General features: G+C 41.5%; 1 protein-coding gene and 1 pseudogene across 2 annotated transcripts in view; both read left to right on the forward strand.

Moving 5' to 3' along the window:
* LOC116371141 (cytochrome P450 3A27) overlaps positions 1–13031 on the forward strand; it is a 24395-nt gene extending 11364 nt beyond the window's left edge. The window contains exons 7-13 of one of the 2 annotated variants that reach the window (XM_031820061.1): positions 3441–3589; positions 6463–6590; positions 7327–7405; positions 7520–7680; positions 7928–8154; positions 8271–8433; positions 12145–13031. In XM_031820061.1, the coding sequence (XP_031675921.1) occupies positions 3441–3589; positions 6463–6590; positions 7327–7405; positions 7520–7680; positions 7928–8154; positions 8271–8433; positions 12145–12270 (1033 nt within the window). In that variant the 3' untranslated portion in view covers positions 12271–13031. Of the gene's footprint in view, positions 1–3440; positions 3590–6462; positions 6591–7326; positions 7681–7927; positions 8155–8270; positions 8434–12144 lie in introns of both variants that reach the window. The other variant, XM_031820059.1, reaches the window with a different exon arrangement.
* A 3497-nt stretch (positions 13032–16528) lies between these two features.
* The window catches only part of LOC116352989 (cytochrome P450 3A27-like), a 23617-nt pseudogene continuing 12645 nt past the window's right edge, over positions 16529–27500 (forward strand).

Consider the following 27500-nt stretch of genomic DNA (forward strand, 5'->3'; position numbering starts at 1 on the left):
TACACCTCTGAGTCTTAATTGTAATACACATACATACAGTGGCAAGAAAAAGTATGTGAACTCTTTGGAATTACCTGTATTTCTGCATAAATGGTCATCGAATTTGATCTGATCTTCATCTAAGTCATGACAATTCTGTTGTTAATTTACTTCTGTGTTTTGGGTCGTTGTCCTGTTGCATCACCCAACTTCTGTTGACCTTCAATTGGCGGACAGATAGCCTTCCATTCTCCTGCAAAATGTCTTGATAAACTTGGGAATACATTTTTCCGTTGATGACAGCAAGCTGTCCAGGCCCTGAGGCATCAAAGCGGCCCTGAGGCATCAAAGCGGCCCCGAGGCATCAAAGCGGCCCCGAGGCATCAAAGCGGCCCTGAGGCATCAAAGCGGCCCTGAGGCATCAAAGCGGCCCCGAGGCATCAAAGCGGCCCCGAGGCATCAAAGCGGCCCCGAGGCATCAAAGCGGCGGCCCCGAGGCATCAAAGCGGCGGCCCCGAGGCATCAAAGCGGCGGCCCCGAGGCATCAAAGCGGCGGCCCCGAGGCATCAAAGCGGCGGCCCCGAGGCATCAAAGCGGCGGCCCTGAGGCATCAAAGCGGCCCTGAGGCATCAAAGCGGCCCTGAGGCATCAAAGCGGCCCTGAGGCATCAAAGCAGCCCCAAACCATGATGCTCCAACAGTCTTTACAGTTGGAAAGAGGTTTTTATGTTGGTGTGCTGTGCCTTTTTTTCCTCCACACATAGTGTTGTGTGTTCCTTCCAATCAACTAAACTTTTCTGTCCACAAAATATTTTGCCGGTAGCGCTGTGGAACATCCAGGTGCACTTCTGCGAACTTCAGATGTTCTGAAATGTTGGTTTTTTGGAAAGCAGTGTCTTCTTCTGTGGTGGTTCTATATGTATATATATGTATATATGTCTTCTTCTGTGGTGGTTCTATATGTATATATATGTATATATATCTTCTTCTGTGGTGGTTCTATATGTATATATATGTATATATATCTTCTTCTGTGGTGGTTCTATATGTATATATATGTATATATATCTTCTTCTGTGGTGGTTCTATATGTATATATATCTTCTTCTGTGGTGGTTCTATATGTATATATATGTATATATATATCTTCTTCTGTGGTGGTTCTATATGTATATATATGTATATATATCTTCTTCTGTGGTGGTTCTATATGTATATATATATGTATATATATCTTCTTCTGTGGTGGTTCTATATGTATATATATGTATATATGTCTTCTTCTGTGGTGGTTCTATATGTATATATATGTATATATATCTTCTTCTGTGGTGGTTCTATATGTATATATATGTATATATATCTTCTTCTGTGGTGGTTCTATATGTATATATATATGTATATATATCTTCTTCTGTGGTGGTTCTATATGTATATATATGTATATATATCTTCTTCTGTGGTGGTTCTATATGTATATATATGTATATATATCTTCTTCTGTGGTGGTTCTATATGTATATATATGTATATATATCTTCTTCTGTGGTGGTTCTATATGTATATATATGTATATATATCTTCTTCTGTGGTGGTTCTATATCTATATATGTATATATATCTTCTTCTGTGGTGGTTCTATATGTATATATATGTATATATATATATATATATCTTCTTCTGTGGTGGTTCTATATGTATATATATATGTATATATATCTTCTTCTGTGGTGGTTCTATATGTATATATATGTATATATATCTTCTTCTGTGGTGTCCTCCCATGAACACCATTCTTGTTTATTGTTTTACATATCGTAGACTCGTCCACAGAGATGTCAGCATGTTCAAGAGGTTTCTGTAAGTCTTTAGCTGACACTCTAGGATTCTTCTTAACCTCATTGAGCATTCTGCACTGTGCTCTTGCAGTCATCTTTGCAGGACGGCCACTCCTAGGGAGAGTAGCAACAGTGCTGAACATTCTCCATTTATAGACAATTTGTCTTACTGTGGACTGATGAACATCAAGGCTTTTAGAGATACTTTTGTAACCCATTCCAGCTTTATGCAAGTCAGTAGTCTTAATCTTAGGTCTTCTGAGATAAGGCAATGCTTCTTGTGAATGGCAAACTCACATTTTGTGTGTTTTTTATAAGGCAGGGCAGCTCTAACCAACATCTCCAATCTCGTCTCATTGATTGGATTCCAGGTTAGCTGACTCCTGACTCCAATTTGTTTTTGGAGAAGACATTAGCCTAGGGGGGTTCACATACTTTTTCCAAACTACACTGTGAATGTTTAAATAATGTATTGAAAATAGACAAGAAAAATACAATAATTTGTGTTATTCATTTAAGAAGACTGTGTTTGTCTATTGTTGTGACTTAGATGAAGATCAGATAAAATGTTATAACTAATTTATGCAGAAATCCAGGTAATTCCAAAGGGTTCACATACTTTGTCTTGCCAATGTAGTTGTGTGGTCAGTAGTTTTGTGGTAAGTAGTTGTGGTTGGTAGTTGTGGTCAGTAACTGTGTGGTTGTGGTCAATAATTGTGTGGTTGTGGTCAACAGTTGTGTGGTTGTGGTCAGTAGTTGTGTGGTCAGTAACTGTGTGGTTGTGGTCAATAGTTGTGTGGTTGTGGTCAGTAGTTGTGTGGTTGTGATCAGTAGTTGTGTGGTCAGTAGTTGTGTAGTCAGTAAATGTGTGATTGTGGTCAGTAGTTGTGTGGTCAGTAGTTGTGTGATTGTGGTCAGTAGTTGTGTGGTTGTGGTCAGTAACTGTGTGATTGTGGTCAGTAGTTGTGTGGTCAGTAGTTGTGTGGTCAGTAATTGTGTGATTGCGGTCAGGAGTTGTGTGGTTGTGGTCAGTAGTTGTGGTCAATAGTTGAGTGGTCAGTAGTTGTGGTCAGTAACTGTGTGGTTGAGGTCAGTAGTTGTGTGATTGTGGTCAATAGTTGTGTGGTCTGTAGTTGTGTGGTTGTGGTCAGTAGTTGTGTGGTTGTGGTCAGTAGTTGTGTGGTTGTGATCAGTAGTTGTGGTCAGTAGTTGGGTGGTCAGTAGTTGTGGTCAGTAGTTGTGTGGTTGTGGTCAGTAGTTGTGTTGTTGTGGTCAGTAGTTGGGTGGTCAGTAGTTGTGTGGTTGTGGTCAGTAGTTGGGTGGTCAGTAGTTGTGTGGTTGTGGTCAGTAGTTGTGTTGTTGTGGTCAGTAGTTGGGTGGTCAGTAGGTGTGATCAGTAGTTGGGTGGTCAGTAGTTGTGTGGTCAGTAAGTTGTGTAATTGTGGTTGTGTTACAGGTTCTTTGGGCCCTACAGTATGGACGTGGTCACCATCACAGCTTTCAGTGTGGACATTGTTTTCAGTAGTTGTGTGGTCAGTAGTTGTGTGGTCAGTGGTTGTGTGGTCAGTAGTTGTGTGGTCAGTAGTTGTGTGGTTGGTGGTCAGTAGTTGTGGTTGTGTTGCAGGTTCTTTGGGCCCTACAGTATGGACGTGGTCACCAGCACAGCTTTCAGTGTGGACATTGACTCTCTGAACAACCCTTCAGACCCCTTTGTCTCCAACGTCAAGAAGATGCTCAAGTTCGACCTGTTCAACCCACTGTTCCTCCTAGCCGGTGAGACCACACACACACGCATGCGCAGACACACACGGACGCAAAGTTTACTTTTTAATCCGATAAATTTGTATAGCTCTGTATAAGAAGGGTATAAAGTCTGACCCTGGGAATTATAGGCCTGTATCTATCCTCTATGCAACATCAAAATCGTGGAGAGAATTGTACATGAGCAAATGTATGAATATGTTAAACCTGTTTGGGAAAGGGGGCAGTATTGTCTCCTCCGGATGAGAAGCGTGCCCAAAGTAAACTGCCTGATACTCAGGCCCAGAAGGTAGGATATGCATATAATTGGTAGATTTAGATTTAGAAAACACTCTAAAGTTTCTAAAACTGTTAAATGATATGGCAGGCAAAGCCCCGAGGACAAACCATCCCCCAAAAAAGATATTCAGCTTACACTATTTTCAATGGCTAGTACTATCATTATAAGCCCAAGTACTCCCTGATTGCAGTTCCTAGGGCTTCCACTGTTGTTTGACTTGTTTGGAAAAGTTTATTAGTTTGGGATTCATTTTGTATGCATTTTGATGGAGGGAAACTGGATGGATTATTGACTGAAGCGCACCAGCTAAACTGATGTTTTTATGGATATAAAGAAGGACATTATCTAACAAAAGGACCATTTGTGATGTAACTGGGACCTTTTGGAGTGCCAACAGAAGAAGATCATCAAAGGTAAGGCATTTTTTAGATCGCTATTTCTGACTTTCGTGTCGCTCTGGTTGAAATATGTTTTTCATGTGTTGGTATGCGGGGCGCTGTCCTCAGATAATTGCATGGTTTGCTTTTGCAGTAAAGCCTTCTGGAAATCTGACACGGCGGCTGGATTAGAAGTTAAGCTTTATTTTGATGTATTACACTTGTGATTTTATGAAAGTTAAATATTTATAGTAATTTAATTAGAATTTGGCGCTCTGCAATTTCAGAGGATGTTGTCGAGGTGCTCGGCACGGCACGCCATTCCCAAACAGGTTCTAATGTATGATTTTCAGTCGTGTTTTAGAAAAACACTGATTCATGTCTACTTCACTTGACTGACTTCATCAGGAAAGAGATTGATGAGGGAAATCTGTGTGGAATGATACTGCTTGACCTACAGAAGGCCTTTGATACAGTTAACCACTTGTCTCCTAATCTCCAAACTGGAGGCACTGGGCTTAAGCAGTATCCCTCTAGGCTGGGTAAAGTCCTATTTATCAGGAAGGGAGCAAGTAGTAGAGGTTAATGGTTCACTGTCTCAGGCAAAACCAATTAGTTGTGGCGTTCCGCAGGGGAGCGTGCTTGGGCCTCTGCTGTTTTTATTGTATATTAATGATATGAAAGATGCTTGAGATATTAAGCTATATCTGTACTTAGGGAAAACCTGAAGCAATTATTTTTGGATCCAGACCTAAATTGAGTAGGTCCTCTAAAATCAGAGTGGAGTTAGGGTGGTGAGGTGCTGACTACTCAAACCTCTGTTAGCTACTTGGGATGTATCCTTGATGGAAGCTTGGGAGGTGTGAGCATGGCCAATAAGGTGTTAGGGAAGGTGAATGCCAGGACTAAGTTTTTGGCTAGAAAGTCCAAGCTGCTTGATAAGGACTCCATGAAAGTGCTAGCCACTGCCCTCATTCAATGCCATTTTGACTATGCTAGTACTTCCTGGTTTGGGGGCTTACCTAAACTTATGAAGGGGAAGCTCCAGATAGCCCAGAATAAGCTGATCAGGGTAGTGTTGAATGTGAGTCCACGTACTCACTTAGGCAGGAGCTGCTTTCAGGAACTAAACTGGCTGCCTGTTGAGGCTAGGGTTTCCCAGATTAGACTTGGTTTGGTTTACAGAAGTATTTATGGTCCTGGGCCCAGATATCTAAGTGACTACTTTCCTCGTGGATGCACACCAGATCAGGTGTTGCTGATGTGTGCTTATACAGGTTCAGGAGTAATGCTGGGAAAGGTACTTTCTTGTATACTGGAGCCTCAGAATGGAATGAGTTGCCTCTGACTATAAATACAACATCCTCTCTGGACAGCTTTATGAACAAAGTAAAAATATGTTTAATGTCCTCTGTGCCCATATGAATAACCCCTATGATGTAACTGGAATGATGAGATAGATGTTCTTCTTCTCTGTTTTTGATGAGATAGATGTTCTTCTTCTCTGTTTTTGATGAGATAGATGTTCTTCTTCTCTGTGTTTGATGAGATAGATGTTCTTCTTCTCTGTGTTTGATGAGATAGATGTTCTTCTTCTCTGTTTTTGATGAGATAGATGTTCTTCTTCTCTGTGTTTGTTTGATTATTTCACAGCCATACCGTGTTGGATCTTGTCTAGTCATCTTGTCTCAAGAGGAACACAATGGAAACAAGTCCCAGACTTTATAGTGTGTTATCCTCCATGATTTAACAATGGAAATAAGTCCCAGAATGTGTTGTCTGTTATCCTCCATGATTTAACAATGGAAATAAGTCCCAGAATGTGTTGTCTGTTATCCTCCATGATTTAACAATGGAAATAAGTCCCAGAATGTGTTGTCTGTTATCCTCCATGATTTAACAATGGAAATAAGTCCCAGACTGTATAGTGTGTTATCCTCCATGATTTAACAATGGAAATAAGTCCCATAATGTGTTGTCTGTTATCCTCCATGATTTAACAATGGAAATAAGTCCCAGAATGTGTTGTCTGTTATCCTCCATGGTTTTACTCATGTGCATGTATGGCTTTTTCCAGTCTTATGTGTGCTTGTTTTTTAAAATGGTCGAATTAATAAACTAAACTAAAACTTTCTGTAAAACGTTCCTCTCCTCCTCTCCCGCCCTCCCCTCCATTCCTCTCCTCCTCCCCTCCTGTCCTCTTCTCCTCCCCTCCTCTCCTTCTCCAGCTTTGTTTCCCTTCACTGGTCCTATCTTGGAGAAGATGAAGTTTTCTTTCTTCCCGACTGCGGTGACAGACTTCTTTTATGCCTCGCTGGCTAAGATCAAATCTGGACGTGACGCTGGGAACTCAACTGTAAACATGTTTTATATTTATATTTGATTATGTTGTTTGTTTATGTTTGTGATGGTTGTGATTGGACCAGATCCATAAGAATATGTTTGTGTTGGTTGTGATTGGACCAGATCCATAAGAACCTGTTTGTGATGGTTGTGATTGGACCAGATCCATAAGAATATGTTTGTGTTGGTTGTGATTGGACCAGATCCATAAGAACCTGTTTGTGATGGTTGTGATTGGACCAGATCCATAAGAACCTGTTTGTGATGGTTGTGATTGGACCAGATCCATAAGAACCTGTTTGTGTTGGTTGTGATTGGACCAGATCCATAAGAACCTGTTTGTGTTGGTTGTGATTGGACCAGATCCATAAGAACCTGTTTGTGATGGTTGTGATTGGACCAGATCCATAAGAACCTGTTTGTGATGGTTGTGATTGGACCAGATCCATAAGAATATGATTTATATTTGTATTGGAATATTCTGTATTTATTTATTATATAACTAAACCTACGTAACTAGTAATGGACATCAATATGAAACGTCCATATCGATATCTTGTTGGAATTTCAAAATACTATTATTGGGACCCAAATATCTACATTCATATTAGAATCTGTCTGTGTTGGTTGTGATTGGACGAGATCCATTAGAATCTGTTTGTGTTGGTTGTGATTGGTCCAGATACAGTGGAATCTGTTTGTGTTGGATGTGATTGGACAGATTTGACCTCATGTCTTTCTGCTTCCAGAATCGGGTGGATTTCTTACAGCTGATGATCGACTCTCAGAAAGGCAGCGACACAAAGACAGGAGAGGAACAGACTAAAGGTACCTGCCGAACAAACACCTGGAAACGATTGTTACAAACACACACCTGGGAACTACTGTTACACACAACTGGAATCTCTCTCTCTCCTTTCCTCTCCCTCTCTCCCTCCACAGGACTGACTGATCACGAGATATTGTCTCAGGCCATGATCTTCATCTTCGCCGGCTACGAGACCAGCAGCAGTACTATGAGTTTCCTGGCCTATAACCTGGCAACCAACCCCCATGTCATGACCAAACTGCAGGGGGAGATAGATACTGTGTTCCCCAACAAGGTAACCCCCACACCATGACCAAACTTCAGGGGGAGATAGATACTGTGTTGCCCAACAAGGTAACCCCCACACCATGACCAAACTGCAGGAGGAGATAGATACTGTGTTCCCCAACAAGGTAATCCCCACACCGTGACCAAACTGCAGGAGGAGATAGATAATGTGTGGTGATAGATATTGTGATTTGTGTGTGTATCCCCGGTGTCAGATGGGGTGAGGTACTGATTTGTATGTAACCACGGTGCAGGCTCCAATCCAGTACGAAGCTCTGATGCAGATGGACTATTTGGACTGTGTGTTGAACGAGTCTCTGAGACTGTACCCCATCGCCCCGCGACTGGAGAGGGTCGCCAAGAAGACGGTGGAGATCAACGGCATCGTCATCCCCAAAGACTGCATTGTCCTGGTTCCCACGTGGACCCTCCATCGTGACCCAGAGATCTGGTCTGACCCTGAGGAGTTCAAACCAGAGAGGTACTGGACTGCACCGTAACCACAATCCAACCACAACACAACCTTAATACAACAATAACACAACCACAAATCAACTACAATACTATGTGTAATGTGTCTGCCCTCCCCCTGTCCAGGTTTAGTAAGGAGAACAAGGAGTCTATTGATCCGTACACGTACATGCCATTTGGGGCGGGGCCCAGGAACTGTATCGGGATGCGCTTCGCCCTGATCATGATCAAACTGGCCATGGTCGAGATCCTCCAGAGTTTCACTTTCTCCATCTGCGACGAGACCGAGGTGAGGCGCTCACCTGAGCAGACAGAATATGACATCAACAAACATCAGTATCTGTTTCAGCATAGTCAGCACCTGTTTTAGCATGGTCACCACCTGTTTTACATGGTCACCGCCTGTTTAACATGGTCACCGCCTGTTTAACATGGTCACCGCCTGTTTAACATGGTCACCGCCTGTTTAACATGGTCACCGCCTGTTTAACATGGTCGCCGCCTGTTTTAACATGGTCACCGCCTGTTTTAACATGGGCACCACCTGTTTTAACATGGTAAGCGCCTGTTCCTGTTTTTAACATGGTCACCGCCTGTTTTTAACATGGACCCTTTTTAACATGGTCGCCACCTGTTTTAACATGGACCCTTAAATGGTCACCGCCTGTTTTAACATGGTCACCGCCTGTTTTAACATGGTCACCACCTGTTTTAACATGGTCACCGCCTGTTTTACCATGGACCCTTTTTAACATGGCCACCACCTGTTTTAACATGGTCACCACATGGTTTAACATGGACCTGTTTTAACATGGTCAGCATCTGTTTTAACATGGTCAGCGCCAGTTTTATATGGTCAGCACCTGTTTTAACATGGACCTGTTTTAGCATGGTCGCCACCTGTTTTATATGTTCAGCACCTGTTTTAACATGGACCTGTTTTAACATGGTCAGCACCTGTTTTAACATGGTCAGCACCTGGTTTAACATGGTCACCACCTGTTTTAACATGGTCACCACCTGTTTAAACATGGTCATCGCCTGTTTAACATGGTCGCCGCCTGTGTTAACATGGTCACCGCCTGTTTAACATGGTCACCGCCTGTTTTAACCTGTTTTAACATGGTCACCACCTTTTTTAACATGGTCACCACCTGTTTTTACATGGGCCTGTTTTTAACATGGACCCCTTTTAACATGGTCACCACCTGTTTTAACATGGTCACCACATGGTTTAACATGGACCTGGTTTAACATGGTCAGCACCTGTTTTAACATGCTCACCGCCTGTTTTACATTGTCAGCACCAGTTTTAACATGGTCACCGCCTGTTTTAACATGGTCACCACCTGTTTTACAATGTCAGCACCAGTTTTAACATGGTCACCACCTGTTTTATATGGTCAGCACCTGTTTTAACATGGACCTGTTTTAGCATGGTCACCACCTGTTTTAACATGGTCACCAACTGTTTAGCATGGTCACCACCTGTTTTAGCATGGTCACCACCTGTTTTATATGGTCAGCACCTGTTTTAACATGGACCTGTTTTAACATGGTCACCACCTGTTTTAAGATGGACACCACCTGTTTTAACATCGACCCCACCTGTTTTAACATGGTCACCACCTGTTTTAACATGGTCACCACCTGTATTAACATGGACCTGTTTTTACATGGACCTGTTTTAACATGGACCTGTTTTACATGGTCACCACCTGTTTTAACATGGTCACCACCTGTTTTACATGGTCACCACCTGTTTTAACATGGTCACCACATGGTTTAACATGAACCTGTTTTAACATGGTCAGCACCTGTTTTACATTGTCAGCACCAGTTTTAGCATTGTCACCACCTGTTTTAACATGGTCACCACCTGTTTTAACATGGTGACCACCTGTTTTAACATGGTCACCACCTGTTTTAACATGGACCTGTTTTAACATGGTCACCACCTGTTTTTACATGGACCTGTTTTAACATGGTCACCACCTGTTTTAACATGGTCACCACCTGTTTTAACATGGCCAGCACCTGTTTTAACATGGTCAGCGCCTGTTTTAGCATGGACCTGTTTTAACATGGTCACCACCTGTTTTAACATGGTCACCACCTGTTTTAGCATGGTCACCACCTGTTTTAGCATGGTCACCACCTGTTTTAGCATGGTCACCACTTGTTTTAGCATGGTCACCACCTGTTTTAGCATGGTCACCACCTGTTTTTACATGGATCTGTTTTAGCATGGACCAGTTTTAACATGGACCTGTTTTACATGGTCACCACCTGCTTACATGGACCTGTTTTTACATGGACCTGTTTTAACATGGACCTGTTTTAACATGGACCTGTTTTAACATGGACCTGTTTTAACATGGACACCACCTGTTTTAGCATGGTCACCACCTGTTTTAGCATGGTCACCACCTGTTTTAGCATGGACCTGTTTTAAAATGATCAGCACCTGTTTTAACATGTTCTCCTCCTGTTTAACATGGTCACCACCTGTTTTAACATGGACCTGTTTTTACATGGTCACCACCTGTTTTAACATGGTCACCACCTGTTTTAGCATGGTCACCACCTGTTTTAGCATGGTCACCACTTGTTTTAGCATGGTCACCACCTGTTTTAACATGGTCACCACCTGTTTTAACATGGACCTGTTTTTACATGGTCACCACCTGTTTTAACATGGTCACCACCTGTTTTAGCATGGTCACCACCTGTTTTAGCATGGTCACCACCTGTTTTAGCATGGTCACCACCTGTTTTAGCATGGTCACCACTTGTTTTAGCATGGTCACCACCTGTTTTAACATGGTCACCACCTGTTTTAACATGGACCCCACCTGTTTTAACATGGTCACCACCTGTTTTAACATGGACCCCACCTGTTTTAACATGGTCACCACCTATTTTAGCATGGTCACCACCTGTTTTAGCATGGTCACCACCTGTTTCAACATGGACCTGTTTTAACATGGTCACCACCTGTTTTAACATGGTCACCACCTGTTTTAACATGGACCCCACCTGTTTTAACATGGTCACCACCTGTTTTAACATGGACCCCACCTGTTTTAACATGGTCACCACCTATTTTAGCATGGTCACCACCTGTTTTAGCATGGTCACCACCTGTTTCAACGTGGACCTGTTTTAACATGGTCACCACCTGTTTTAACATGGTCACCACCTGTTTTAACATGGTCACCACCTGTTTTAACATGGTCACCACCTGTTTTAGCATGGTCACCACCTGTTTTAGCATGGTCACCACTTGTTTTAGCATGGTCACCACCTGTTTTAACATGGTCACCACCTGTTTTAACATGGACATGTTTTAACATGGTCAGCACCTGTTTTAACATGGATCTGTTTTAACATGGTCACCACCTGTTTTAACATGGTCACCACCTGTTTTAACATGGACCCCACCTGTTTTAACATGGTCACCACCTGTTTTAACATGGACCCCACCTGTTTTAACATGGTCACCACCTATTTTAGCATGGTCACCACCTGTTTTAGCATGGTCACCACCTGTTTCAACATGGACCTGTTTTAACATGGTCACCACCTGTTTTAACATGGTCACCACCTGTTTTAACATGGTCACCACCTGTTTTAACATGGTCACCACCTGTTTTAACATGGTCACCACCTGTTTTAACATGGTCACCACCTGTTTTAACATGGTCACCGTCTGTTTTTACATGGTCACCACCTGTTTTAACATGGTCACCACCTGTTTTAACATGGTCACCACCTGTTTTAACATGGTCACCGCCTGTTTTTACATGGTCACCACCTGGTTTAACATGGACCTGTTTTAACATGGTCAGCACCTGTTTTAACATGGTCAGCACCTGTTTAACATGGTCAGCACCTGTTTAACATGGTCAGCATCTGGTTTAACATTTTCTGTTATTCTCTATAGATCCTTTTGGAGATGGACAACCAGGGTTATGTTCTGTTATTTCGTTCTTTATAGATCCCTCTGGAGATGGACAACCAGGGTCTGCTGATGCCCAAACGACCAATCAAACTGAGGCTGGAGGCCCGTAGAAACACCCCTAGCAACACCACCGCTACCACTCTGAAGAGTCCAACAACGTGACCAAATGCAGGAGCACCCTACCCTGGAGTACCTCTCTCTCTCTCTCTCTCTTCCCCTCTCCCCCCACACAAAAGGGCTTTAGTACAGACAGAAATACTTCTCACACCGCTAATGAAAATTTCTGGGATCTTTTATTTCAGCTCATGAAACATTTTTGTTCAACAGCCTCTCTATCTATCTATCTTTCTGTCGATCGGCTACTGAACATTCAGTCCTTATCCTATCCCTGCTATAGGCTGCTGAATATTCAGGCTGGGATTCAATAGGCTACTTAATTAATATAATATGATATTAAGACTGCATTCACAATGAATATTCAGTTCAGTCAGATCAATCTGAAATTACATTTAAAATGGCACATAGCTGACAATTGACAAAAGTGCTGGGATTGAATCCTGGTCTCAGTCTCATGCTTGGTTTGAGTAAGACTCAGAAACCCATGTCCACCAGATAAAAGAGATAGTAATACTATGGATGCATTAGAGGTACATGTCTTGTTAAAGTTAGACACCAGGGGGTAGTAATCCATGGCATGATGTCATGTCTGGATCATGCACACTACTGGCTGGTGGCTGGAATTTTCCTAGAATGTAGAACTCTAGCTGGTGTTCTCTAGAACTGTACTCTCATTCTGTTCCTCTGGGTGTTCTGCTGTCCAGTCATTCCAAAATAGAATCTTTACTGTCTGTTGAGATGATCCCTGCAGCTGCTTGGTTTTAACTTTAATCATCACAAACCAATAAAATCATCACACTAATGAACAAGGTCGTCTGTGTATTTATTAACATTCATAAGACAAAACTTAAGACACAAACACAAACAAATATACATGAGAACAATCAATATAGATTGATTTGTGTTATTTATCAAGACATACTGTATTTATAATTTCATTCAGCTAGGCCTAATTGTAGTGTTACGACCTTGGTCATCCACACACGTCTCTTTTCAGATCCCAATACTGCCCCTGTGTGGCTGTTGGATGTAAATACACAGCCCCAATCCCATTACAAACTATTAATCCACTTTCCACATTTTACAGCTCTTGTACATTCTGCATTCATAAAAACAGTGCAGATAATCTCTGGTTGCGAAAGTCACCCCCTTCACATAGAGCAAAGTTCACCCCCTTCACATAGAGCAAAGTTCACCCCCTTCACATGGAGCAAAGTTCACCCCCTTCACATGGAGCAAAGTTCACCCCCTTCACATGGAGCAAAGTTCACCCCCTTCACATGGAGCAAAGTTCACCCCCTTCACATGGAGCAAAGTTCACCCCCTTCACATGGAGCAAAGTTCACCCCCTTCACATGGAGCAAAGTTCACCTCCTTCACATAGAGCAAAGTTCATCTCCTTCACACAGAGCAAAGTTCACCTCCTTCACATAGAGCAAAGTTCACCCCCTTCACATAGAGCAAAGTTCACCCCCTTCACATGGAGCAAAGTTCACCCCCTTCACATGGAGCAAAGTTCACCCCCTTCACATGGAGCAAAGTTCACCCCCTTCACATGGAGCAAAGTTCACCCCCTTCACATAGAGCAAAGTTCACCCCCTTCACATAGAGCAAAGTTCACCCCCTTCACATAGAGCAACGTTCACCCCCTTCACATAGAGCAAAGTTCACCCCCTTCACATAGAGCAAAGTTCACCCCCTTCACATGGAGCAAAGTTCACCCCCTTCACATGGAGCAAAGTTCACCCCCTTCACATGGAGCAAAGTTCACCCCCTTCACATGGAGCAAAGTTCACCCCCTTCACATGGAGCAAAGTTCACCCCCTTCACATGGAGCAAAGTTCACCCCCTTCACATGGAGCAAAGTTCACCTCCTTCACATAGAGCAAAGTTCATCTCCTTCACACAGAGCAAAGTTCACCTCCTTCACATAGAGCAAAGTTCACCCCCTTCACATAGAGCAAAGTTCACCCCCTTCACATAGAGCAAAGTTCACCCCCTTCACATAGAGCAAAGTTCACCCCCTTCACATGGAGCAAAGTTCACCCCCTTCACATGGAGCAAAGTTCACCCCCTTCACATGGAGCAAAGTTCACCCCCTTCACATGGAGCAAAGTTCACCCCCTTCACATGGAGCAAAGTTCACCCCCTTCACATGGAGCAAAGTTCACCTCCTTCACATAGAGCAAAGTTCATCTCCTTCACACAGAGCAAAGTTCACCTCCTTCACATAGAGCAAAGTTCACCTTCATATTCCGATACTAAACAAACAGTGATCAGCTCAAATTAAAAACCATTTCTGGTTCTGACCCAGAACCAATGCCATGTGTCACGTACATGTCATCCGGTTTCTGGAACCGAGTATTAGCCCTCTCCCTTCCAAGGGCAGAGTCTGTTCAGTACCTTTTGAGGAAAGAAAGGAATCAGAAAAACATTTTGAATCAGATAATCTTGCAGCTCATTGGAACACCAGGATCACATCTTACGTCGTACTTCTAGTGCCATCTTGTTTATTACCTTTTTTAAAGTAATCTATGGCCTTATTTAGGATCGTTAAGACCAACTTCTACTATACTATATAAAACAAATTATTAGAATAACAGTGTGGTTTCACATAACTATTTTGGAAATAGTTTGCCTTTAAACGGAAGCAAACGTAACGAAACAGTTTAGTTCTTAAACGTTAAACTGTTTCCGTAATGAATATGCCCCTGCTCTCTCTGTCAATCATTCACCATCCCTCCCTGCTTTGCTTTCACCTCTCACACAGTCTCCCTCTAATCTCCTTATTGCGAGTGTGTGTTGTGAACAACATTTGCTTGAGCAACAATAGTAGAATCGGCTGTTCAGGTTCAAAATAAAAGTTGCCCATTGAAACTGATGCAAACAGATATAGATTGTGGAATCGTGCGACGATTGGACATTTTAATCAGTCCCTCCAGGTGTCGAAGGTGTCGAAGATCGCATAGTTCAATGCAAAATCAACCAATCAGTGCATATTGCGCGAGTGCTCGCACTTTTGACCAAGCCTCTCACTATTAGTGCATAAAATGATCCAATCAAAAGCGGCTTCGTAATTTTGACCAATTATTACAGTGGAAAATGGCCCAAAATGTATTCTGCTTAAAATCATCCTAAAACTGAGCACATATGACTTTTTATTGCATGAAATTAATGTGAAAAGAAGTTTGGAATATGTTATATGAACTCAACGTAAACAATAATTAGTTAATTTGACAATCTGTTGAAATTTCACTGTATAGTTTTCAGGACTGCATTGTACAACAGCCTTATGGATCCTGGGTTCATGACATATCGTACCAGCCTTATGGATCCTGGGTTCATGACATATTGTACCAGCCTTATGGATCCTGGGTTCATGACATATCGTACCAGCCTTATGGATCCTGGGTTCATGACATGGGGTACCAGCCTTATGGATCCTGGGTTCATGACATATCGTACCAGCCTTATGGATCCTGGGTTCATTACAGGGGGTACCAGCCTTATGGATCCTGGGTTCATGACATATCGTACCAGCCTTATGGATCCTGGGTTCATGACATGGGGTACCAGCCTTATGGATCCTGGGTTCATGACATGGGGTACCAGCCTTATGGATCCTGGGATCATGACATGGGGTACCAGCCATATGGGTCTTGGGTTCATGACATGGGGTACCAGCCTTATGGATCCTGGGATCATGACATGGGGTACCAGCCTTATGGATCCTGGGATCATGACATGGGGTACCAGCCTACTCATTGACACCCACAGATTACAATTATAAAGAGTTTACACAAATATTGGCATCGCAGCTCTTATTGCAGGACTTTAACGGAGGGAAATCGCCTCATATTTTAATGTACAGCCTTACCTATGTAATTCAGAGGTGATTTCCCACAGGTAAAGTCCTGCAATTAAAGCTACGACGCCAATATTTGTGTAAACTCTTCACATTTCATGGACCCAAGATCCAGAGGTAACGCTGTACAGTGCAATAGAAGTCTGTTTCAATGCAATTCTAATACAGCCACAGTGGGACTTCAACTATCTTTCGTTTTGTGTCAAATTAACTTCTTAATGTCTTTTGTTTAATTTATGTAACAACATTCTAACCCTGTTCAGCATCTTGTCCAAATATGGCATTATATCCACTATTTTTATCCATTTGCATCAGTTTCAGTATGGGACTTTTATTTTGAAGGAGAAACGCAAATTACATTGTTGCTCATCCTTATTCTAGCAAACATCACACAGGTGCTTTTCCGACGGGATACAATAATAACTTGTACGGTCTCAAACAGAGTACGGAGAAGAGCAGCGGTCGGTAGTCGAGATCTGCTGCGTCGCAGAAGAATCACACTAAAACCTGATCAGAAAAAAACAACTCAAAATCTGTCAGACCATCGGAGAAGTGAACTCGAACGAGCCTGAGAGGAAACGGAGCCTTTGTTTTCAGAAGCAGCAGGGAGCCGAACCGGAGGAAAGATGATGAGTTTTCTGCCATACTTCTCCGCTGAGACCTGGACCATCCTGGCCCTCCTCATCACCCTCATTGTAGTGTAAGGACTTACATCAAATCAAATGTTATTTGTCACATTTATCGTAGTTAACCAGTGTAGACTAACAGTGAAATGCTTAGTTAGGGGTCATTTTCCAGCAATGCAAGATAAGATATATATATTGTATAGTTCTCTAGAACATACTGATAGTTAACGTGTGTGTGTGTGTGCTTGTGTCTGTGCGTGTGCTTGTGTGTGTGTGTGTGTGTGTGTATATATATGTGTGTGTGCGCGCGCGCGTGTGTGTGTGTACAGGTACGGGTACTGGCCCTATGGTGTATTCACTAAGATGGGTATCCCTGGTCCCAAACCCCTACCTTACTTTGGCACAATGTTGGAGTATAAAAAGGTTAGTACCCATTCAGAATAAATATCTCTCTCATATTTTAAACAACAGTGTTATTGTTCTCCCATGTAAAACAATACATTGAGAAGGAAAAAGAGGACTAGCCGGTTGTTTTAACAATAGATAAATACAAGGAAATATGAGACTTGATCAGTCTAGAAGTTGTGTTCCTTGACCCTGGAGGACCATAGAAAATAACAAACCCTCCTCAACTCTCACCTGTTTCAGTTGTGTTCTCTGTTCAGGTGTAGGACACACCTACATGAGCTCCTAGGGCATGCCCAGGCATGAATCAGCTGTTTTCTCTTTTTCTATCTCTCTCTCTGCAGGGCTTCACTAACTTTGACACAGAGTGCTTTCAGAAGTACGGGAGAATCTGGGGGTGAGTTCAGTCGGCTGTACCATACTAGGATGACTCACAACTGTACTATGCGCTTTCCTTTCAATTCATCACCTTCATCACCTCCTTTCAATTCATTCAGTTACTAGTTTTACCTGTCCAACATTACCCCAAACACAGTACCGTAATCTGATTACGTTCAGTTACTAGTTTTACCTGTCCAACATTACCCCAAACTCAGTAACGTAATCACGGTTGTCATGGTGACTGGAACCAGACTGTGTCTCTTCTCCTCCAATAGGATCCCTGATAACGATAACATATCCTGACGAAACAGGAACAGAAACATTATAATTTCCCCTAATTTCCATCAGTGACTGGAATATGTATATTTCATAGGGTCAAGAAATCAGAACCCAACACTAATATATATATAATAATATGATTCAACAAATTTAAACTTGCGCCTCTTTTCAATGCTGGTTTGAATGTCATTGAGAAAACAGAGAAGTGTCAATGATATTTTTTTCTTCTCACAAACATCTGTTTCTGAAATTAAAGTAATCCTCAAAGTTATCATCTAGTTTTTCTAAAATATCTGTAATCTGATTATAATATATTTTGCTGTTAATAGTTTACAGTTACCGTTTAAAAAAAATCTATCTTCTTTACATGTAATGTTTCTCCTCTGTGATGTAGGTGTGTATATATATATAGTGGTTAAAGCCAGGTGTGTTTCTCCTCTGTGAAGGATCTATGATGGGAGGCAGTCTCTACCATGTAGGTGTGTATGTAGTGGTTAAAGCCAGGTGTGTTTCTCCTCTGTGAAGGATCTATGATCGGAGGCAGTCTGTACAATGTAGGTGTATATATAGTGGTTAAAGCCAGGTGTGTTTCTCCTCTGTGAAGGATCTTTGATGGGAGGCAGTCTGTACCATGTAGTTGTGTATATATAGTGGTTAAAGCCAGGTGTGTGTTTCTCCTCTGTGAAGGATTTATGATGGGAGGCAGTCTGTTCTGTGTATCATGTAGGTGTATATATAGTGGTTAAAGCCAGGTGTGTTTCTCCTCTGTGAAGGATCTATGATGGGAGGCAGTCTCTACCATGTAGGTGTATATATAGTGGTTAAAGCCAGGTGTGTTTCTCCTCTGTGAAGGATCTATGATGGGAGGCAGTCTGTACCATGTAGGTGTGTATATAGTGGTTAAAGCCAGGTGTGTTTCTCCTCTGTGAAGGATCTATGATCGGAGGCAGTCTGTACAATGTAGGTGTATATATAGTGGTTAAAGCCAGGTGTGTTTCTCCTCTGTGAAGGATCTATGATCGGAGGCAGTCTGTACAATGTAGGTGTGTATGTAGTGGTTAAAGCCAGGTGTGTTTCTCCTCTGTGAAGGATCTATGATCGGAGGCAGTCTGTACAATGTAGGTGTATATATAGTGGTTAAAGCCAGGTGTGTTTCTCCTCTGTGAAGGATCTTTGATGGGAGGCAGTCTGTACCATGTAGTTGTGTATATATAGTGGTTAAAGCCAGGTGTGTGTTTCTCCTCTGTGAAGGATTTATGATGGGAGGCAGTCTGTTCTGTGTATCATGTAGGTGTATATATAGTGGTTAAAGCCAGGTGTGTTTCTCCTCTGTGAAGGATCTATGATGGGAGGCAGTCTCTACCATGTAGGTGTATATATAGTGGTTAAAGCCAGGTGTGTTTCTCCTCTGTGAAGGATCTATGATGGGAGGCAGTCTGTACCATGTAGGTGTGTATATAGTGGTTAAAGCCAGGTGTGTTTCTCCTCTGTGAAGGATCTATGATCGGAGGCAGTCTGTACAATGTAGGTGTATATATAGTGGTTAAAGCCAGGTGTGTTTCTCCTCTGTGAAGGATCTATGATCGGAGGCAGTCTGTACAATGTAGGTGTGTATGTAGTGGTTAAAGCCAGGTGTGTTTCTCCTCTGTGAAGGATCTATGATCGGAGGCAGTCTGTACAATGTAGGTGTATATATAGTGGTTAAAGCCAGGTGTGTTTCTCCTCTGTGAAGGATCTTTGATGGGAGGCAGTCTGTACCATGTAGTTGTGTATATATAGTGGTTAAAGCCAGGTGTGTGTTTCTCCTCTGTGAAGGATCTATGATGGGAGGCAGTCTGTTCTGTGTATCATGTAGGTGTATATATAGTGGTTAAAGCCAGGTGTGTTTCTCCTCTGTGAAGGATCTATGATGGGAGGCAGTCTGTTCTGTGTATCATGTAGGTGTATATATAGTGGTTAAAGCCAGGTGTGTTTCTCCTCTGTGAAGGATCTATGATGGGAGGCAGTCTCTACCATGTAGGTGTATATATAGTGGTTAAAGCCAGGTGTGTTTCTCCTCTGTGAAGGATCTATGATGGGAGGCAGTCTGTACCATGTAGGTGTGTATATAGTGGTTAAAGCCAGGTGTGTTTCTCCTCTGTGAAGGATCTATGATCGGAGGCAGTCTGTACAATGTAGGTGTATATATAGTGGTTAAAGCCAGGTGTGTTTCTCCTCTGTGAAGGATCTATGATGGGAGGCAGCCTGTTCTGTGTATCATGGACAAAAGCATGATCAAGACCGTCCTGATTAAAGAGTGTTACAACATCTTCACCAACCGCAGAGTGAGACACACACACACACACACACACACCTAATAATAATCGGAATAATAATTATCCTAACATTATGACTGATATTATTAATACATTATTTGTGTTTCAGAAAGAATTCTGAACGGTGAGCTGTTTGATAATTAATCAACTGTTCTCCATGTTCTAGAACTTCCATCTGAATGGTGAGCTGTTTGACGCGGTGTCCGTTGCCGAGGACGATACATGGAGACGGATCCGCAGTGTCCTCTCACCTTCCTTTACCTCTGGACGACTAAAAGAGGTAGAACCATCCCTCCATCTCTCCCTTTCTATGTTTTATCAACTTGTTATAAACGCTTTATAGCTTGTTATAAACTCTATAAACTCATTATAGCTTGTTATAACTCTATAAACTCAATATAGCTTGTTATAAACTCTATAAACTCATTATAGCTTGTTATAACTCTATAAACTCATTATAGCTTGTTATAAACTCTATAAACTCATTATAGCTTGTTATAAACGCTATAAACTCATTATAGCTTGTTATAAACTCTTTATAAACTCAATATAGCTTGTTATAAACTCTATAAACTCATTATAGCTTGTTATAAACTCATTATAGCTTGTTATAAACTCTTTATAAACTCAACATAGCTTGTTATAAACTCTATAAACTCATTATAGCTTGTTATAAACTCATTATAGCTTGTTAAAAACTCATTATAGCTTGTTATAAACTCTTTATAAACTCATTATAGCTTGTTATAACTCTATAAACTCATTATAGCTTGTTATAAATGCTATAAACTCATTATAGCTTGTTATAAACTCTTTATAAACTCAATATAGCTTGTTATAAACTCTATAAACTCATTATAGCTTGTTATAAACTCATTATAGCTTGTTATAAACTCTTTATAAACTCATTATAGCTTGTTATAAACTCTTTATAAACTCATCATAGCTTGTTATAAACTCTTTATAAACTTATTTTAGATACCTTATTTACATTATTACTCAAAGATGGAGTTATGCGTCCTCTGAAACATCACCCTTTTGACCACCTACTTCCTGCTTGACCCAGTTGTCAGCAGCACTAATGTGAAAGACATGACCACCTACTTCTGGCTTGACCCAGTTGTCAGCAGCACTAATGTGAAAGACATGACCACCTACTTCTGGCTTGACCCAGTTGTCAGCAGCACTAATGTGAAAGACATGACCACCTACTTCTGGCTTGACCCAGTTGTCAGCAGCACAAATGTGAAAGACATGACCACCTACTTCTGGCTTGACCCAGTTGTCAGCAGCACTAATGTGAAAGACATGACCACCTACTTCTGGCTTGACCCAGTTGTCAGCAGCGCTAATGTGAAAGACATGACCACCTACTTCTGGCTTGACCCAGTTGTCAGCAGCACTAATGTGAAAGACATGACCACCTACTTCTGGCTTGACCCAGTTGTCAGCAGCACTAATGTGAAAGACATGACCACCTACTTCTGGCTTGACCCAGTTGTCAGAAGCACTAATGTGAAAGACATGACCACCTACTTCTGGCTTGACCCAGTTGTCAGCAGCACTAATGTGAAAGACATGACCACCTACTTCTGGCTTGACACAGTTGTCAGCAGCACTAATGTGAAAGACATGACCACCTACTTCTGGCTTGACCCAGTTGTCAGCAGCACTAATGTGAAAGACATGACCACCTACTTCTGGCTTGACCCAGTTGTCAGCAGCACTAATGTGAAAGACATGACCACCTACTTCTGGCTTGACCCAGTTGTCAGCTGCACTAATGTGAAAGACATGACCACATACTTCCTGCTTGACCCAGTTGTCAGCTGCACTAATGTGAAACACCGGTCGACTGACAACCCGAGTCAGCTTGCAGGCGCCCGGCCCTGTCACAAGGAGTCGCTAGAGCACGATAAGACAAGGTCCCGGACGGCACTGGGACAATTGTGTGCCATCCTATGGGGTTCCCGGTCGGTTGTGACACAGCCTGGGATCGAACACCAGGCTGTATTGTCGCTCTGCAGGGCTATTGACCGCTGCATCACTCAGGACCCAGATCTTCATATAGGACTAGAATTACATGCTGATGGCTTTCACTTCTCTTCACAAAGATTTAATGGTTATGGGTCTCAATGAATAACTGCTATAGTCTACCACCATCTGAATGGTTATGGGTCTGAATTAATAACTGCTATAGTCTACCCCCATCTGAATGGTTATGGGTCTGAATTAATAACTGCTATAGTCTACCACCATCTGAATGGTTATGGGTCTGAATTAATACTGCTATAGTCTACCACCATCTGAATGGTTATGGGTCTGAATTAATAACTGCTATAGTCTACCACCATCTGAATGGTTATGGGTCTGAATTAATAACTGCTATAGTCTACCACCATCTGAATGGTTATGGGTCTGAATTAATAACTGCTATAGTCTAACACCATCTGAATGGTTATGGGTCTGAATTAATAACTGCTATAGTCTACCCCCATCTGAATGGTTATGGGTCTGAATTAATAACTGCTATAGTCTACCCCCATCTGAATGGTTATGGGTCTGAATTAATAACTGCTATAGTCTACCCCCATCTGAATGGTTATGGGTCTGAATTAATAACTGCTATAGTCTACCCCCATCTGAATGGTTATGGGTCTGAATGGTTATGGGTCTGAATGAATAACTGTTATAGTCTACCCCCATCTGAATGGTTATGGGTCTGAATTAATAACTGCTATAGTCTACCACCATCTGAATGGTTATGGGTCTGAATTAATAACTGTTATAGTCTACCCCCATCTGAATGGTTATGGGTCTGAATTAATAACTGCTATAGTCTACCCCCATCTGAATGGTTATGGGTCTGAATTAATAACTGCTATAGTCTACCCCCATCTGAATGGTTATGGGTCTGAATTAATAACTGCTATAGTCTACCACCATCTGAATGGTTATGGGTCTGAATGGTTATGGGTCTGAATTAATAACTGCTATAGTCCACCCCCATCTGAATGGTTATGGGTCTGAATTAATAACTGCTATAGTCTACCCCCATCTGAATGGTTATGGGTCTGAATTAATAGCTGCTATAGTCTACCACCATCTGAATGGTTATGGGTCTGAATTAATAACTGTTATAGTCTACCACCATCTGAATGGTTATGGGTCTGAATTAATACTGCTATAGTCTACCACCATCTGAATGGTTATGGGTCTGAATAAATAACTGCTACAGTCTACCCCCATCTGAATGGTTATGGGTCTGAATGGTTATGGGTCTGAATTAATAACTGCTATAGTCTACCACCATCTGAATGGTTATGGGTCTGAATTAATAACTGCTATAGTCTACCCCCATCTGAATGGTTATAGGGCTGAATTAATAACTGCTATAGTCTACCCCCATCTGAATGGTTATGGGTCTGAATTAATAACTGCTATAGTCTACCACCATCTGAATGGTTATGGGGCTGAATTAATAACTGCTATAGTCTACCCCCATCTGAATGGTTATGGGTCTGAATTAATAACTGCTATAGTCTACCCCCATCTGAATGGTTATGGGTCTGAATTAATAACTGCTATAGTCTACCCCCATCTGAATGGTTATGGGTCTGAATTAATAACTGCTATAGTCTACCCCCATCTGAATGGTTATGGGTCTGAATTAATAACTGCTATAGTCTACCACCATCTGAATGGTTATAGGGCTGAATTAATAACTGCTATAGTCTACCCCCATCTGAATGGTTATGGGTCTGAATTAATAACTGCTATAGTCTACCCCCATCTGAATGGTTATGGGTCTGAATTAATAACTGCTATAGTCTACCCCCATCTGAATGGTTATGGGTCTGAATTAATAACTGCTATAGTCTACCCCCATCTGAATGGTTATGGGTCTGAATTAATAACTGCTATAGTCTACCCCATCTGAATGGTTATGGGTCTGAATTAATAACTGTTATAGTCTACCCCCATCTGAATGGTTATGGGTCTGAATTAATAACTGCTATAGTCTACCACCATCTGAATGGTTATGGGTCTGAATTAATAACTGCTATAGTCTACCCCCATCTGAATGGTTATGGGTCTGAATTAATAACTGCTATAGTCTACCACCATCTGAATGGTTATGGGTCTGAATTAATAACTGCTATAGTCTACCACCATCTGAATGGTTATGGGTCTGAATTAATAACTGCTATAGTCTACCCCCATCTGAATGGTTATGGGTCTGAATTAATAACTGCTATAGTCTACCGCCATCTGAATGGTTATGGGTCTGAATGGTTAGGTTATGGGTCTGAATTAATAACTGCTATAGTCTACCCCCATCTGAATGGTTATGGGTCTGAATTAATAACTGCTATAGTCTACTGCCATCTGAATGGTTATGGGTCTGAATTAATAACTGCTATAGTCTACCCCCATCTGAATGGTTATGGGTCTGAATTAATAACTGCTATAGTCCACCCCCATCTGAATGGTTATGGGTCTGAATTAATAACTGCTATAGTCTACCCCCATCTGAATGGTTATGGGTCTGAATGGTTATGGGTCTGAATTAATAACTGCTATAGTCTACCCCCATCTGAATGGTTATGGGTCTGAATTAATTACTGCTATAGTCTACCACCATCTGAATGGTTATGGGGCTGAATTAATAACTGCTATAGTCTACCCCCATCTGAATGGTTATGGGTCTGAATGGTTATGGGTCTGAATTAATAACTGCTATAGTCTACCACCATCTGAATGGTTATGGGGCTGAATTAATAACTGCTATAATCTACCACCATCTGAATGGTTATGGGTCTGAATTAATACTGCTATAGTCTACCCCCATCTGAATGGTTATGGGTCTGAATTAATAACTGCTATAGTCTACCACCATCTGAATGGTTATGGGTCTGAATTAATAACTGCTATAATCTACCACCATCTGAATGGTTATGGGTCTGAATTAATAACTGCTATAGTCTACCCCCATCTGAATGGTTATGGGTCTGAATGGTTATGGGTCTGAATTAATAACTGCTATAGTCTACCCCCATCTGAATGGTTATGGGTCTGAATTAATAACTGCTATAGTCTACCCCCATCTGAATGGTTATGGGTCTGAATTAATAACTGCTATAGTCTACCACCATCTGAATGGTTATGGGTCTGAATTAATAACTGTTATAGTCTACCCCCATCTGAATGGTTATGGGTCTGAATTAATAACTGCTATAGTCTACCACCATCTGAATGGTTATGGGTCTGAATTAATAACTGCTATAGTCTACCCCCATCTGAATGGTTATGGGTCTGAATTAATAACTGCTATAGTCTACCACCATCTGAATGGTTATGGGTCTGAATTAATAACTGTTATAGTCTACCCCCATCTGAATGGTTATGGGTCTGAATTAATAACTGCTATAGTCTACCACCATCTGAATGGTTATGGGTCTGAATTAATAACTGCTATAGTCTACCGCCATCTGAATGGTTATGGGTCTGAATGGTTAGGTTATGGGTCTGAATTAATAACTGATATAGTCTACCCCCATCTGAATGGTTATGGGTCTGAATTAATAACTGCTATAGTCTACTGCCATCTGAATGGTTATGGGTCTGAATTAATAACTGCTATAGTCTACCCCCATCTGAATGGTTATGGGTCTGAATTAATAACTGCTATAGTCCACCCCCATCTGAATGGTTATGGGTCTGAATTAATAACTGCTATAGTCTACCCCCATCTGAATGGTTATGGGTCTGAATGGTTATGGGTCTGAATTAATAACTGCTATAGTCTACCCCCATCTGAATGGTTATGGGTCTGAATTAATTACTGCTATAGTCTACCACCATCTGAATGGTTATGGGGCTGAATTAATAACTGCTATAGTCTACCCCCATCTGAATGGTTATGGGTCTGAATGGTTATGGGTCTGAATTAATAACTGCTATAGTCTACCACCATCTGAATGGTTATGGGGCTGAATTAATAACTGCTATAATCTACCACCATCTGAATGGTTATGGGTCTGAATTAATACTGCTATAGTCTACCCCCATCTGAATGGTTATGGGTCTGAATTAATAACTGCTATAGTCTACCACCATCTGAATGGTTATGGGTCTGAATTAATAACTGCTATAATCTACCACCATCTGAATGGTTATGGGTCTGAATTAATAACTGCTATAGTCTACCCCCATCTGAATGGTTATGGGTCTGAATTAATAACTGCTATAGTCTACCCCCATCTGAATGGTTATGGGGCTGAATTAATAACTGCTATAGTCTACCCCCATCTGAATGGTTATGGGTCTGAATTAATAACTGCTATAGTCTACCACCATCTGAATGGTTATGGGTCTGAATGGTTATGGGTCTGAATTAATAACTGCTATAGTCTACCACCATCTGAATGGTTATGGGTCTGAATTAATAACTGCTATAGTCTACCCCCATCTGAATGGTTATGGGTCTGAATTAATAACTGCTATAGTCTACCACCATCTGAATGGTTATGGGTCTGAATTAATAACTGTTATAGTCTACCCCCATCTGAATGGTTATGGGTCTGAATTAATAACTGCTATAGTCTACCACCATCTGAATGGTTATGGGTCTGAATTAATAACTGCTATAGTCTACCGCCATCTGAATGGTTATGGGTCTGAATGGTTAGGTTATGGGTCTGAATTAATAACTGCTATAGTCTACCCCCATCTGAATGGTTATGGGTCTGAATTAATAACTGCTATAGTCTACTGCCATCTGAATGGTTATGGGTCTGAATTAATAACTGCTATAGTCTACCCCCATCTGAATGGTTATGGGTCTGAATTAATAACTGCTATAGTCCACCCCCATCTGAATGGTTATGGGTCTGAATTAATAACTGCTATAGTCTACCCCCATCTGAATGGTTATGGGTCTGAATGGTTATGGGTCTGAATTAATAACTGCTATAGTCTACCCCCATCTGAATGGTTATGGGTCTGAATTAATTACTGCTATAGTCTACCACCATCTGAATGGTTATGGGGCTGAATTAATAACTGCTATAGTCTACCCCCATCTGAATGGTTATGGGTCTGAATGGTTATGGGTCTGAATTAATAACTGCTATAGTCTACCACCATCTGAATGGTTATGGGGCTGAATTAATAACTGCTATAATCTACCACCATCTGAATGGTTATGGGTCTGAATTAATACTGCTATAGTCTACCCCCATCTGAATGGTTATGGGTCTGAATTAATAACTGCTATGGTCTACCACCATCTGAATGGTTATGGGTCTGAATTAATAACTGCTATAATCTACCACCATCTGAATGGTTATGGGTCTGAATTAATAACTGCTATAGTCTACCCCCATCTGAATGGTTATGGGT

Source organism: Oncorhynchus kisutch, unplaced genomic scaffold (genome assembly GCF_002021735.2).
Source record: "Oncorhynchus kisutch isolate 150728-3 unplaced genomic scaffold, Okis_V2 scaffold2956, whole genome shotgun sequence".
NCBI lineage: Eukaryota > Metazoa > Chordata > Actinopteri > Salmoniformes > Salmonidae > Oncorhynchus > Oncorhynchus kisutch.